The sequence below is a fragment of the Orycteropus afer genome, unplaced genomic scaffold (assembly GCF_000298275.1).
Source record: "Orycteropus afer afer isolate SDZICR_OR568_19922 unplaced genomic scaffold, OryAfe1.0 scaffold00019, whole genome shotgun sequence".
Lineage (NCBI taxonomy): Eukaryota > Metazoa > Chordata > Mammalia > Tubulidentata > Orycteropodidae > Orycteropus > Orycteropus afer.
In genome coordinates this window covers 5,383,749-5,400,228 of record NW_006921606.1, presented here as the reverse complement: position 1 = coordinate 5,400,228, position 16,480 = coordinate 5,383,749, and the positions used below count along the sequence as shown (strand labels likewise).

Here is a 16,480-nt window from a genome sequence, read left to right as displayed (position 1 = left end):
AATTTGCATAAGGTTTAAACTCTGTCAACAGAACACACATTTCTTTAGTCAAAGAATAATATTTTGCATGAGTCATGAAACTTCATTTTATATGCTTATCTTAAGAAACAGTACATGGTAAGATGGTTCAGATCAAACAAACTATCAACGAAACCAGCCTAGCTCAAGCATTCAACGATTTCCTTTCTAGGCTGTGAAGCAAATTCCAGGTGTTGTTTTTTCTTCTATCAATTTCATTTTCTCCTCTGCTATGGAAAACCTACTAATTCTTTACATTTGATTCACATGCTTGTATAGAGTAAAGAAGGAAACAGAAAAGGATAGGATAGAAAGGAGAGTGGGAGAAAGGGAGAAACCTACCATTTATAAAGTTACATGATTGAAAGGGTCTTGCCTCTCTTTCTCAACCTAAGCACCTTGGTACCTGGAGCAGTGCCTCATGAATGGGAAGGTGCTTAATACAGTAGGTGTTGAATGAATGAACTTACTGAAGGTGTGCATGTGCCTAGAGCTTCACCAGATTCTTTCAAAGTGAATGTAATTAAACAATTAGCCAATAAAAATTAACTCAGTATAATAAACTCCTCTGCTCTGTAGAAGAAAATGCATCCTTTGAGCTAGTACCTTCAAGGTTTGGGCTCATGCTGAGGGTGTGGCCCAAACATTTCAGTGGGCAAAACAAGAGAACATAAAGTCAAAGAAAAACCATGGGGAAATTCGAAAATACTTAGCGATGAATGAAAACGAAAGTGTAAAACATTTCATACCAAACTTATGAGATACAGTAGAGGTGATACCAGAGGGAAATTTAGAATCATAAATGCCTACATTAAAAAAGAAGAAAATTCTCAAATCAATAACTTAACTTTAAATCTTTGGAGACTAGAAATAGAAGAGTACACTAAACCCAAATCCAGCAGAAGGAAAGAAATAAGAATTAGAAAAAAATATTGCCATCGAGTGGATTTTGACTCATTGCAACCTTATAGGACAAAGCAGAACTGCCCAAATAAGGTTCCCAAGGCTATAAATCTTCATGGAAGCAGACTGCCTCATCTTTCTCCCACATAGTGGCTGGTGGGTGCAAATTGCTGGCATTGTAGTTAGCAGCTGAATGCTTTAACCACTGTACTGCCAGCACTCCTTAATAAGGTTCTTGTTGTTGTTATGTGCTGTTGAGTCGGCCCGACTCAGCAACCCCTCCTTGGGTTGTGGAGGCGGTATCACTACGGAAGTAGATTGCTCAACCTTCCTTCCGAGGAGTGGCTGGTGGGTTTGAACCGCCAGCCTTCTGGTTAGCAGTCAAGTGCCTTACGCACTATGCTACCAGAGCTCCTCTTAATAAGGTTAGTGCAGAGAAATGGAGAATAGAAAAATGATAGGATAAATCTAGAACAAACTTAGAAGGTAGTTCTTTGAAAAGATCATTAAAATTAAAAACCTTTAGCTAGACAGACAAAGAAAAAAAAAAAAAAGAAGAAAAGGTACCACTGAAATCAGAAATGAATATGGGGATATTATTACCAGTCAGAAGTTCTGGTGGCATAGTAGTTAAAGTATTTGGCTTCTCACCAAAAGGTTGGCTGTTTGAACCCACTAGCTGCTCCACAGGAGAGAGATGAGGCAGTCTGCTTCTGTAAAGATTTACAGCCTTGGAAATCTTATGGGGCAGTTTTACTCTGTTCTGTAGGGTCACTGTGAGCCAGAACTGGCTTGATGGCAGTGGATTTTTTTGTTTAGTTTTATTACAGATCACACAGAAATAAAGAGGATTATAAAAGAGTACTATAAACAATTAGTTACCAACAAATGAGATGTTGTTGCTTGCTGCCGTCAAGCTGGCTCTAACTCATAGCGACCCTATTTACAACAGACCGAAACACTTCCTGGTTGTGAGCCATCCTCATCATCCTTGCTATACTTGAGCCCATCATTGCAGCCCCTGTGTCAACCCATCTTGTTGAGGGTTCTTCCCTTTTTCGCTGACCCTCTACTTTACCAAGCATGATATCCCGCTCTAGGGAATGGTCCCTTCTGATAACATGACCAAAGTAGGTGAGATGAAGTCTGGCCATTCTCGCTTCCAGGGCTCATTCTGGCTGCACTTCTTCCTGACAGATTGTTTTCATTCTTCGGTGGTCCATGGTACTTTCAACATTCTTTGCCAACATCACAACTCAAAAGCATCAACTCTTCTTTGTTCTTCCTTATTCACTGTCCAGCTTTCACATGTATATGAGGTGATTGAAAATACCATGGCTTGGGTTAGGTGCACCTTAGTTTTCAGAGACATCTTTGCTCTTCAGCACTTCAAAGAGGTCTCTTGCAGCAGATTTGCCCAGTGCAATACAACGTCTGATTTCTCTACTGCTGATTCCATGGGTAGTGATTGTGGATCCAAGTAATATGAAATCTTTGACAACTTCAATCTTTTCTCCATTTATTGTGCTGCTGCTTTTTGGCCCAGTTGTGAGGATTTTTATTTCCCTTATGTTGAGGCATAATCCATACTGTGGACTATAGTCCTTAATCTTTATCAGTAAGTGCTTCAAGTTACTTTCACTTTCAGCAAGCAAGGTTGTGTCATCTGCACACTGCAGGTTGGCACTGAATCTTCTTTCAATTCTGATGCCACATTCTTCTTCATATAGTCTACTTTCTCAGATTATTTACTCAGCATACAGACTGAATAAGTATTATGAACAGATACAATTCTGATGCCACACCCTTCCTGATTTTATATCATGCAGTATCCCCTTGTTCTGTTTGAATGACAGCCTCCTGGTCTATGTACAGGTTCCTCAGGAAAACAATTAAGTGTTCTGGAATTCCCATTCTTCTCAATGTTATTCATAATTTGTTATGATCCACACAATCAAATGCTTTTGCATAGTCAATAAAACACAAGTAAACACCTTCTGGTACTCACTCTTTGCTTTCAGCCAAGATCCATCTGACATCAGCAACGATATCCCTTGTCCTGCATCCTCTACTGAATGCAGCTTGCATTTCTGGAAGTTCCTTGTCAATATACTGCTGCAACCATTTCTGAATTATCTTTAGCAAAATTTTACTTGTGTGTGATATTAATGACATTTTTTGATAATTTCCACAATCTGTGGGATCACTTGTCTTTGGAATGGCTACAAATATGGATCTCTTCCAGTCAGTTGGCCAGGTAGCTGTCTTCCAAATATCTTGGCATAGAGTGAGTAAGTGCCTCCAGCATGGCATCTGTTTGTTGAAACATCTCATTTGGTATTCCATCAATTCCTGGAGACTTGTTTTTAACCAATTCCTTCATTACAGCTTTGACTTCTTCTTTCAAGAAGTTTTTAATCGTATGCCACCTACTGAAATAGATGAACATTGACCAATTCTTTTTTGTACAGTGACTCTTTATTCCTTCCATCTTCTTTTGATGCTTCCTGCATCATTCAATATTTTGCCCATAGAATCTTTCAATATTGCAACTCGAGGCTTGAATGTTTTCTTCAGTTCTTTCAGCTTGAGAAATGCTGAGTGTGTTCTTTTTCCCTTTTGGTTTTCTAATTTCAGGTCTTTGCACATTTCATTATAATAATTGACTTTTTCTTCTCGAACTGCTCTTTGAAAACTTCTGTTCAGCTTTTTTCTTCCATTTGCTTCAGTTACTCTCTGTTCTAGAGCAAGTTTCAGAGTTTCTTCTGACATCCATTTTGGTCTTTTCTTCCTTTTCTGTCTTCTTCTTCTTATTATTAAACTGTTGTTGTTATGTGCCGTCGAGTCGGCCCCGACTCATAGCGACCCCTCCTTGGGTTTCCGAGGCAGTATCACTACGGAAGTAGGATTGCCCAACCTTCCTTCCGAGGAGTGGCTGGTGGGTTTGAACCGCCAGCCTTCTGGTTAGCAGTCAAGCGCCTTAGGCATTATGCTACCAGAGCTCCCTATTATTTATTATATATTTTATTATATATATATTTATATATTATTTATTATTAAATACATTTTATTAAAAAATATAACTTACCTACAGTGAAATACACAAAACTAAAGTGATATGGGTCAATGCATTTTTTTCCTTTCTTGTCATTTTAATGACCTCTTGCTTTCTTCATGGATGATGTTCATGATGACATCCCATAATTCATCTAGTTTTCCATTATTGGTGTTCAATGTGTCAAATCTTCAGATGATCTCTAAATTCAGGTGGGATATCATCAAGCTCATATTTTGGCTCTTGTTGTTTTAATTGTCTTTAACATCAGCTTGAACCTGCATATGAGCTGTTGATGGTCTGTTCCATAGTCAGGTCCAGGCCTTGTTTTAGCTGAAGATACTGAGCTTCTCCAGTGCCTTTTTCTACAGATGTAGTAGATCTTATTCCTGTGTATTCTATCTGGCGAGGTCCACATGCACAGTTGCTGTTCATGGTGTTGAAAAAGGTATTTGCAATGAATATGTTGTTGGGCTTTCAAAATTCTATCATGTGATCTCCGGTGTTATTTCTGTCACCAAGGCCATATATTCCAACTACTGTTGATTCTTCTTTGTTTCCAACTTCTGAATTCTAATCATCAGTAATAATTTTTAATTTTTAATACATCTTTAATCTTTAATACATCTTGATTGCATGTTTGGTCAATTTCAGACTGCAGAAGTTGGTAAAAATCTTAAGTTTCCTCATCTTTGGCTTTAGTGATTGGTGCATAAATTTGAATAATAGTAGTGTTAACTGGTCTTCCTTGTAGGCATATGGATACTAGCCTATCACTGACAGCATTGTACTTCAGGATAGATCTTGAAACATTTTTTGTGACAATGAATGCCACACTATTCATCTTCAGTTTGTTATTCCCAGCATAGTAGATCATATGATTGATTAAAAATGTCTAGATGAAATACACAAATTCCTAGAAGCACACAAACTAAGTTGACTCAAGAAAAAATAGAATATCTCAACAGATTTATAATCAGTGAAGAAACTGAATTAATAATCAAAAACCTTTCAGCAAAGAGAAGTCCAGGACCAGTTGGCTTCACTGATGAATTCTACCAAACATTAAAACAATTGAAACCAATCCATCTAAAACTCTTCCAAAAAATAAGAGGAGGAAGCACTTTCTAGCTCATCCTATGTGGCCTGCATTACTCTGGTCCCAAAGCCAGATAAAGACACCACAGAAAAGAAATTATAGAACAATATCCCTTATGAAAATAGATGTAAAAATTCTCAACAAAATACTAGGAAACTGAATCTAAAAGGACTATACACCATGACCAACTGGGATTTATCCCAGGGATAGAAGGGTGGAATATATAAGAAAATCCATCTCAATTGAAGCAGGAAGCCATTTGACAAAATCTAACGCCCTTTCATGATAAAAATACCCAACAAACTAGGAATAGAAGGGAAATTCCTCAACTTTATCAAAGGCATTTATGAGAAATCCACAACGAATATCAGACTGAATGCTAAAAGACTGAACACTTTTCCCTAATATCAGGAACAAGACAAAAATGCCCACTATCACCACTGTTATTCTACATTGTAATGCAAGTTCTAGACAGAGAAATAGGCAAGAAATAGAAATAAAGGCGACCAAATAAAAGAAGTAAAACTATTGCTATTCAAGTAGATGACATGTTCCTATAAATAGAAAATTCCAAGAATTCACAGAAAATATACTAGAGCCAATAAATTAACTCATCACTGTTGCAGGTACAAGATCAACATACAAAAATCAGTCTGGTCTCTATACAGCAGTGTTGAACGATCGGAAAAGGAAATTACCAAAACAATTCCATTTATAATAGCATCCAAAATAATAAGATATCTAGCAACAAATTTAACCAGAGAAGTGAAAATTAGTATACAGAAAACTACAATACATTGCTGGAATAAATTAAGAGACTTAAATTAATGGAAAGATAGTTCATGTTCATAGATAGGAAGACTTAATATTGTTAAGATATCAATACTGCTGAAAGTGATCTATAGACTCAATGCAATATTTATCAAAATTCCAACAGTCTTTATTTATTTATTTTGCAGAAATGCAACAGTCAATCCTCAAATTCTTATAGAGTTGCAAAGGGCCCTGAACAGCAAAAACAATCTTGAAAAGGAAGAACAAAGCAGGTGGACTTATACTTCCCAATTTCAAATGCCCTACAAAGTACCATTGTGATCCTGATATAAGAATAGCCATTTAGACCAATGAAATATAATTGAGAGTCCAGATATAAATTCATATGTATATGGCCAACTGATTTTCAACCAGGGTGCCAAGTTCATTCAATCGGGAAAGAACAGTCTAATAACTGGTGGTAGGATAACTGTACTCTAAATGGAAAAGAATGAAGTTGGACCCTATCCCATACCATATGTTAAAATAACTCAAAATATATCAACAACCCAAATACAGAAGCTAAAACCATAAAACTCTTAGAAAAAAAAAAAAATAACAGTAAACTTTCAAGACCTTATATTTGACAATGGATTCTTAGATACAACAGCAAACACACGAGCAACAAAAGAAAAAAATAAATTGAACTTTATCAAAATTACAAACTTTTGTGCATCAAAGGGCGTAACCAAAAAAATTTAAAAAAGACCCAGTAATTCTATTGCTAGGAATAAACACAAGGGACTTGAAAGGAGTGATAGGAACAGACATATGTACACCAATGTTTATTGCAGCACTATTCACAATAGCCAAAAAGTGGAAACAACCTAAATATACATCAGTGGATGAATGGGTAAACAAAATGTGGTACTCACACACAATGGAATACTTCTCAGCCATAAAGAGAAATGAAGTTCTGACACATGCTACAACATGGATGGAGGCTGAAGATATGCTGAGTAAAGTAAGTCAATCACAAAAGAACAAATGTTGTATAACTTCCTTTATAAAAAAAGACAAAAGAGGCAAATGTATAGAGACCAAAGTTTAGTAGTGATTGCTAGAAGAGGGTGAAAGGGAGGGTTATGCTTATGGAGTACTAAGTTTCTGTTTCAGGTGGTGGAAAATTTGCATTGATTAAGGGCAAGGGTTGTATACCTGATTAACAAAGCTGAGGTTGATAAGTTATACTTGTATAAAAAGTTGAATTGTCAAATGGTGTGTGATATACATACATAACAACAACAGCAACAACAACAAAAAAGAACAGCTGCTCAGGATACTTATATTCAACCCAACACCTCATGGGATTTGTTTTCTTGGTTTGGAGGTTTAGGGTCATGGTCATGGAACATGTCAGTATATTGGCATAAACATGTTTGGTGCTTATGTTCCACCTCCTAGTTTACTGCATAGTGCCTGGGGTCTTAAAAACTTACAAGTGGCCATAAGGTGTAACAATTGGTCTCTACTTGCCAGGAGTAACAGAGAAAGGAGGAGACTCAGGAACAGGAGGAACATGGCCGATTGCCTCCAACAACTGCTCCTTTGCCATGAGACCAGAAGAACTAGATGGTGCCTGGCTACCATTACTGAATGTTTTGACCAAAGATTCTGTAGTAGAATCCTCATCAGGAAGGGTTAAAATGTGAAACGGAATCTCAATTCTCATGGAATCCAGACTTTCTGGAGTCACTGAGGTTGGATAAATCCCTGAAATTACTGCCCTGAGATTATCTTTAAACCTTAACACAAAAACATCCCCTGAAGTCTTCTTAAAATCAAACAGTCTCCCCACCCCCCCCCGAAAAAAAAACATGCCATTGAATCAGTTCCAATCTGTAGGACAGAGTAGAACTGTCCCAGAGGTCAGTTTCCAAAGCTGTAAATCTTTATGGAAGCAGACTGCCTCATCTTTCTACCATGGAGCAGCTAGCTGTTTTGAATTGCCGATTTTTTGGTTAAACATTTTAACCACTGCACTAGCAGAGCTCCTAAACCAAACAATAGTTTAGCTTAGTTAGTATAGAATGACTACCTTGAGATATGTGCTTTTTTAAAGAACTATCTATATACAATCAAAATGACAACAGCAACTTGAAACGTTAGATAGAAAGCTCAAGGGAGCAGTGAGATTACATTAATGGGGAAGGAATAATTTGGAAAAGGAGGGTGAAAATGGTTGCACAACTTGGAGAATGTAATCAGTGTCACAACTGTTCTGCCATGTATATTTTCATTGTCAACAACAACAAATAAATTACTAAAACAAAGTGAAAAGACAATAGCATGGTAGAAAATAAGAAAAATAATACAATAAAAAAATAAGCAAAGGACTTGAATAGATATCTCTCTAAAGAAGATATACAAATGGCCAATAAGCACATGAAAAGATGCTTAACATCATTAGTCATTAGGAAAATGCTAATCAGGAGAGATTCCAAGATGGCAGAATAGGCAGAAAGACTGCACAGACCCTCTTCAACAAAGAAAAGGGGAACTAATTAACACAGACACAGAAGATAATCCTGGACCCCTGAGCCTTGAAGAGAAGGACATAGAAGTGGACTAAACCTCAACTAGCAGAGGAATTTGCGAGAAAATACCAAAAAAGGAGACATGAGGAGCTGCGGTCTGGCAACAATCCTGAGTGATCCTGACGGCACAGACAGCTTGGAGATTCCCGAGTGGTGGTAGGACCTAAGAATAAACCTAAAAATCAGCCCTGCTAGCCAGGGACTGCATGGAGGACTGCTCTGGTGGCTGGGGAATAAAAGGGGAAACAGCAGTGAAGAGGAAGATGGGCTGATCTGTGGACTTCTGCCTGTCTGGAGGGTGCTGCCACTTTGAATGTTTACAAGTGGCTTGACCATTTTGGATATTTAAAGAGACAGTGCTCTACCAGATTCCAGGGGCTTGCCAGTAACCCCAAGGGCACTCCAGACATGCATGACTGAAAAGCTGAGTGGGAGACAGCAACAGTCCCCATAAGACACAACTACACCCCCACCTCCTGCAACTTCACTTACTGAGCGAGCGCCACCACCTCCTTCTCCACCAATGGGCCAACGATAAAAAACTATCAACAAGAGCCTGAATCACCCTTGGCTGCTCTTCACAAACAGTTAACAGAGATCTAAATACAACACCATGATGTCTCAGAGACAACAGACCATCACAGTCCACACAAAGAAGCAAGATAAAGTGGTAGAAACAAGGGAACAGGATACAGACCCAGAATACATCCCTGAGGAAGAAGCAGCATTGGAACTCTCTGATAAGGAATTCAAAAGAATTATATTTAGGTATCTTCAAAGGATTGAGAGACAGATCAAAGAAAACACAGAAAAAACCTTGGAGGAATTTTGGAAGAAAATACAAGAAATACAAATAAATACAAGAAGATATAAAATAAATGAAAAATTAGAAATGATTCTAAATCTACAGGCAGAAATCCAGAAGATTAATACTAAAATGTCAGAAATAGATAACACATTGGAAGGACAAAGAGTAGAATTGATGCAATGAAAGACAGAATTAATGAGATTGAAGACAAATACCTGAATACTTCTTTGGAAAGGGATCAATCATAAAAAAATCAAAACAAAATGAAGAAAGGCTAAGGTTCATGTGGGATACCATCAAAAGGAAAAACCTACATACATGTCATTGGAATTCCAGAACAGGAAGAGAAAAATAAAACTACTGAGAAAATTGTCAAAGATTTGCTGGAGGAGAACTTCCCTGATAGATGAAAGAGAAGGGTATATCCATTCAGGAAGTCCAAAGAACCCCAAACAGGATAGACCCCCAAAAGGAAAATGCTAATCAAAACCACAATGAGATACTAATTAATATCCACTAGAATGGCTATTATCAAAAAAAAAAAAAAAAAAAGAAGAAGAAGAAGAAAGAAAAATAAGTGTTGGTGATGATCTGGAGAAACTGGAAAAACCCTTATTGATTGCTTGATTGCTGGTGGGAACATAAAATGGTGCAACATCATAGAAAACAGTTTGGCAGTTCCTCAATGAATATCCATGGAAGCAGCAGTCAAGAAATCAGATGTTATATTGCAGTGGGCAAATCTGCTGCAAAAGACCTCTTTAAGTGCTGAAGAGCAAAGATGTCTCTTTGAAGAACAAGGTGCGCCTAACCCAAGCCATGGTATTTTCAATCATCTGATATGCATGTGAAAGCTGGACAATGACTAAGGAAGACCAAAGAAGACTTGATGCTTTTGAGCTTCTGATGTGTTGGTGAAGAATACTGAAAGTACCATGGACTGCCAAAAGAATGAACAAATCTGTCCTGGAAGAAGTGCAGCCAGAATACTCCTTGGAAGCGAGAATGGCCAGACTTTATCTCACCTACTTTGGTCATGTTTTCAGAAGGGACCATTCCCTGGAGAAGGATATTATACTTAGTAAAGTGGAAGGTGAGCAGAAAAGGGGAAAGCCCTCAATGGGATGGACTGACACAGTGGCTGCAATGATGCACTCAGGTATAATTGTGAGGATGGCATGGGATTGTTGTACATAGGGTTGCTATGAGTCAGAGCTAACTGGATGGCACCTAACAACAACAACACGTATACTTTTGAAAAAGATTTTGATAGTAAAATAGAGAATAGCATGGACTCTAGGGCATGACAGGAGCTAGTCTTAGGGCATTAAAACAAGTTTCAGCTTCTTACTTTCCCTTTTGGTTTCTCTCTCTCATTCACACACATTTAATTAATTTTTATTGTGATTTGGGTGAAAGTTTACAGAGCAAATTCATTTTCCATTTAACAGTTTATACACATTTTGTTTTATGACTCTGATTGAAATCTCCATAATGTAATAGCTCTCTTCACATTTCCTCCCCGTGGTTACCTTTTCTGTGTCCTTCTTTCCTGTGCGTTCCTGCCCTCTGAGCTATCTCCCTATGCAAATGCTGTCCTCATCTTCCATGGTTGTTTGTTCTGAGGAGCATACCAGCTGGTATAAATGTTCAACTTATAAGTCTTTATATTGTTTGGCTGGAAGCCATGGGAGTGAGTTCAATTGCAGGTCCAAAGGGTGATTAGTGGCCATAGTCTCAGGGGTTTCACCAGTGTCTATCAGTCCAGTAAGGCTGGTATTTTTTTGTGGCTTTGAGTTTTGTTCCACATTTTTCTCCTACTCTATCCAGGATCTCCTATTTTGTTCTCTTTCTAAGTGTCTGACAGCAGTAGTTGGGCACCATCTAGTTATTCTGGTTTCAAGGTCAGGTAGGCTGAGGTTCACAAGGTCTACTAGTCCCTTGGACTAATTCTTTCCATGCATCTTTTATTTTCTTCATTCTTTCTTGCTCCAGTCAAGGAGAGACCAATTGTTGCATCGTAGATGGCCACTCACAAGGTTTTAAGACTCAAGTCACTATTCACCAAAGTAGGATGTAGAAGAATATTTTTGTGTAGTTAAGTTATGCCAGTTGAGCTTGATGTCCCCTGCTACCATGGTCTGAAGCACATGGGCCCAGTGACTCAGTCCCTCAAGGTGTTTGGCTGTGGCTAAGAAGTTGTCATAACTTTGCCCCATTAGCTCTACACATACATTTTATTTTAAGAGTTTGACAAAACAAAGAGGGCTGGTGTAGAAACCAAGTGCTTATAAATGGCCTAAGTTGGACTTAAGAAATATCAAAAACTGCCACTTCAAAAGACCAGCCTGGTTACAAAAGGTAAGTGTGCCTAAGCATGACAAACACAACCACAGAGCAAAAGCCACTCTTACCTCAACTGAGATCAGAATAAGAAGCCATGGGCAGCATTACACCACATGTTGTTGTTATGTGCTGCAAGTCACACCCGACTCATAGCGACCTTTCCTTGGGTTGCCGAGGCAATATCACTACGGAAGTAGATTGCCCAACCTTCCTTCCGAGGAGTGGCTGTAGCATAGTGCCTAAGGCACCTGACTGTTAACCAGAAGGCTGGCAGTTACACCACACAGCAAAATTATAATATTATGCAGAGTCCCACTCTAACTACTAGAAAGAAAGAGGCTTCACTGATGAACAGATCTCATACAATTCATCTTGGCTGACATTCGAAGAGAATTTACTTCAGAACACATGAGAAACATGGCCATGAAAGCTAGGATTGGGAACAGAAATTCTGATGGATTCCAAATAATAAACACCAAGCTCTGCCCTTATTGGTGTTAATTTCAGACAGTGAACTGGTCATCCACAAACACTAAACTTGTGTGTACATTGACTCAAGGGTGCTCACACTATAACATTTACATCCTTTTTCTCCAGGACAAAGTAATTTTGGGGAGCCGACATGTATCAGTTATGTGTGGTGGTGTTTTTCTTTCTTTTTTTTTTTTAACCTCAAGTAGATGTAATTAATGTCTCTCATATGATGCCTTCCAGCAAGGACTGTACATTGTACATTTCCATCAAAATTCTGGCTTAGGAGGAGTTGCTGGGTGCTGTAAATGGCTAAACTCTTAGATACTAACCAAAAGGTTGATGGTTCAAACCAATCCAGAGCCACCTTGGAAGAAAGGCTTGGTGATCTACTTTTGAAATAATCACCTACTGAAAACCCTATAGAGCATCATTCTACTCAAAGATACATGGGTCATCATGAATTGGAATCAACTCAATAGCAACTGGTTCTGGCTTAGTAGACAGAAGTTCAATATTTTGAACAAACAGGAATCACTGAACAATAATAGAAAAAGGAAACATGATATAGGATGGATCCACTGCCATTGAGTCGGATCTGACTCATAGAGACCCCTCCTTGGATTTCTGAGGTGGTATCACTGTGGAAGTAGACTGCCCAACCTTCCTTCTGAGGAGTGGCTGGTGTGTTTGAACCAGCTAGCCTTCTGGTTAGCAGTCAAATGCATTAGGCACTATACCACCAGCGCTCCTGATACAGGCTGGTACTGTGAAATTTGTATATTTCCAATTCCCCATTCATGGGTAGTCCCGCCCTGAAACTTGAGGGATCCAAGCTACAGAAGCAAGCTTCTTACCGTGACTGGCATGGTTGTGAGTTGCACCTCCGGACCTGGGGCTCTGGGCGGCTTGCTAGAAGGCAGTCACTGTCGTTCACCAGGGTCATGGTCTTGTTTACAATTCGTGTGCAAGATACAATGGTTCTATGTTCCCCTAGAAACCAAACCACAGGGAGGTGAGAGGCTGGGCCACATAAACCTGGAAAGGCCACTCATGCTTATGGATGAATGTTCAGTGGCCACTTTTGATCAGTTTGTTATTTACACTAACTGTCCTAATGCTTATTTGTTATCAGAGAAAAAGAATTGTGATCTTAGGGATAAAGGCATGTAAATCATGGCTGGGCAGGATGGGGCAGAAGAAAGATTCTAGAATAGTTCAGCTGTGTCCTTGGACAAGTTGGGAGTCACTGAAACCAAAGTTTTGATTTGGATCTTTAAATTGCACCAAAACTTGCCTGTCTTATTATCTGCTCAATTGATGTTCAAAGTTTATGTAGTCTGTGTAGCTATTAAATACCTGTGTATCAGTCCTCCCATCACTCATCTGTCAATTGTTATACTGTGTGGCTTGTATGCTGCTATGATGTTTGAAGCTATGCTATAGTATTTCAAATACCAGAAAATACCCATGGTGGAGCAACTTGTAGGTTTCAGTGGAACTTAAAGACTAAAATAGACTATGAAGAAAGGTCTGTCCATCTACTTCAAAACATTAGCCAATGAAAACCCTATGAGTCACAGAATATTGCCTGATATAGTTGTAGTTAAGATTATGTGTCAAGTTGGCTGGGCCTAGTTTTGAGTGATTGGTTAGTTAGCTGTAGTTATTCCCCATGATGAGTCTGGTAATCAACTCCATGGTGGAATCTGCTGTGAGCAGCTGAGAAGCTGCCTTAGGGATGTGATCTGCTTCCAGTATATAAGAAGAAGCTTTGAGGAAGGTCTCTGAGTTTTTGGCATGCTTGGATCCTGCATTTAGCTGAGTCTTCATTCAGTAGCCCTGCCATATTGCCTGTCAATCTTGGGACTGTTTCTGGACTTGAACCAGTGGCCTGCCATGTTGTTTGATAGTCTTGGGCCTATACCATTTTACTTGTTGACCTTGCATTTGCCAGCCTCAGCAGCCGGCAGCTGCCTAAGTTAAGAGACACCTCCAGCTCCAGAGGCTGAAAGCAAGAAACAGAGCTAAGCCTAAGATTGAGGGGCCTTCACCAAACCCCTAGAGCTGGCACATTGAATTCAGATTTCTACCTTCCTAAACTGTAAGAGAATAAATTCCTGTTTGTTAAAGCCATCCACTCATGGTATTTTCTATTAGAGCAGCACTAGATAACCAAAACATAGTGCTGGAAAATGAGCCCCCTACGTTAGAAGGCACTCAAAATGCATGGTGGCTGCAGGAATGGACTAGAGCCTACCAACAATTGTGAAGATGGCACAGGACTGGTCAACATTTCTTTCTATTGTACTTGGGGTCATCATGAGTCAGAGTCAACTTGACTGCAACCAAGAACAACATATCAATCCTCACCAGAGAACACATCTTCCTACTATAGAATTCCCACTTTCTGGAGGCTTCTTCAGAGGGCACACAGTCCTGTACTCTCCAGGCAGCAATTCTAGAATTGATCTAGGAATTTGTCTAGCAAACCAACTGCTACTTATGCTTAAGCACCACCTGCTCTTGAGAAGCTTCCCTAACCCCCCCAGTGGATGTAGCCTTGTTTGTTTCTTGGGTGTTCCCAGAGCATCTGGCATGTGACTTTGCCATGATTTTGTCAGGAAGGCTGAATGACTGGGAGCTAAGAGGGTGGCCTCTGGAGCCATGTCCTTTATCAATGAATAGCATCATCTCAGATTAGTAACCAAGACTTCTGTGCCTCAGTTTCCTCAAGTGGGCTAGTTTACTTAACCCCCCTGCTAAAGGGGCAAGGAGGCTGCATCTTCTGACCTCCTATAACCACACAAGAGGAAGACAGAATCACCATCAGTAGCCCAAGGCCTATTCCTGCAAGGCCAGACATGCCTCCCTCCAGCCCTTTCACCAACCGTTCCTCCAGCAACACCCACCACTTCTCTGCTAGGTTCGATAATTCGCTGCAGTGGCCACACAGAACTCACAGATTATGGGGTTTATTAGGGAAGCACCAGGCTACAATTCAAATTCAGGAACAATGCTCAGTCTCTCTCAGCCCGCCGTCTCTCAGCCAATAGTCAGAGAGACACCTTCTGCCTCCAGGAGGGCTCCTTTTGAGCCTGGCAGAGTAGACAAACTAACCAATCATAACATCAGAATTCTAAGCACCTGAGAGAGAGAGAGAACTTCCCAGAATATTGCTTTTTGACACTCTCAACAGAAATACCCCAGGTGGATAACTTTAACTATCAGGAGCTCCTCAGTTGCTCAATGCAGATTCTACCATGGAGTTTACAAAGACTTAAGGCTAGAAAAGCCATACCAGGTAATTTACTACAACATACCCCCGTGCATTAGGGTATTTCTGTGATGGCAAAAATCAGCTAATTCACATAAAGTACCTAGGATGGAGCCTGCCAGGTGGTTAACGTTAATATTAGCTATATGATGTTATTATTATTTAAGAAGATTAACAAGATGTCAGTCAAGCACAACTTTGTGGATCCCAGACTTTTTGCTGGGCCTGCCTCTGAGGGGTGTGTCATGTGGCGGTGACTCAACATTATGGAGTCCTGAACTACACTGTCAGCCTTGTACTGCCCATAACTGTACCCAGGAATGAGTAAGGAAAGCAAAGAGTAGCCTCAAGCCAGATTTCAGCTTTGGCAGTAGGTATGATAGCTATGTTGGGTACTGGGAGTTGTTGGTCACCAGGCCAGAAGTGACAGCAGGAGGACAGGTCCCCAGCCCAGGAGAGCCTGCTGACTGCCCCATTTGACCATCCTTAGCTTGTGGCAAGATATTCAAGTGGAAAAGCCTGGTTGCAGCCAAGGGTATAAGTCTTGGCTGAATTAGGAGGCTGGAAGGCCCTCAGCACAGAGGGGCAGCTGAAGGTCTAGGGGAGAAGATAAAAGTAGAATGAGAGGACAGTGGGCTGATGCAGCATCTGAGGTTACACCAACCACCGTGGCTGAGGATAAACAGTGGGAACAGTTAGCCAAGACAAGCAGGAGACTGAAGGAATTCACAGTTGTCCCTGGTAGTGTCTAATGGGCTCAGTAATGCAATGACTATAAGTCAAACCCATTAGAAAAAGAGTTAAGTCACATAAGTGAACAACAATCCTCTATATATTGGATAGCTGATAAATGTCATCTTGGCAGTAAACAGCCCTCAGGATTGGGGCTGGGTAAAGCCATGCCCTGTTTCCACCTGCATTCCAGTCTAGACCAGCTTTCCTTCCCAACTCTGTGCCCGATAAAATCGACCCCTCCTGTAATCCCTCTCCCATGACCCTGCTATGTAGCCTGCTAAAGTGGCAAACTGAATTGTACTAAATAACCCATGGAGATGCTCTGGTAGCGTGGTGCCTAAGGCACTTGACTGCTAACCAGGAGGCTGGCGGTTCAAACCCACCAGCCACTCCTCAGAAGGAAGATGGGGCAATCTAC

General features: G+C 40.0%; 1 protein-coding gene across 1 annotated transcript in view; it reads right to left on the bottom strand.

Annotated features, from left to right (window-relative positions):
• The window catches only part of ADAMTS17 (ADAM metallopeptidase with thrombospondin type 1 motif 17), a 918,064-nt gene that overhangs the window by 164,959 nt on the left and 736,625 nt on the right, over positions 1 to 16,480 (bottom strand). The window contains exon 19 of the mRNA XM_042783577.1: positions 12,908 to 13,043. Coding sequence (XP_042639511.1) covers positions 12,908 to 13,043 — 136 coding nt within the window. The remainder of the gene's footprint in view (positions 1 to 12,907; positions 13,044 to 16,480) is intronic.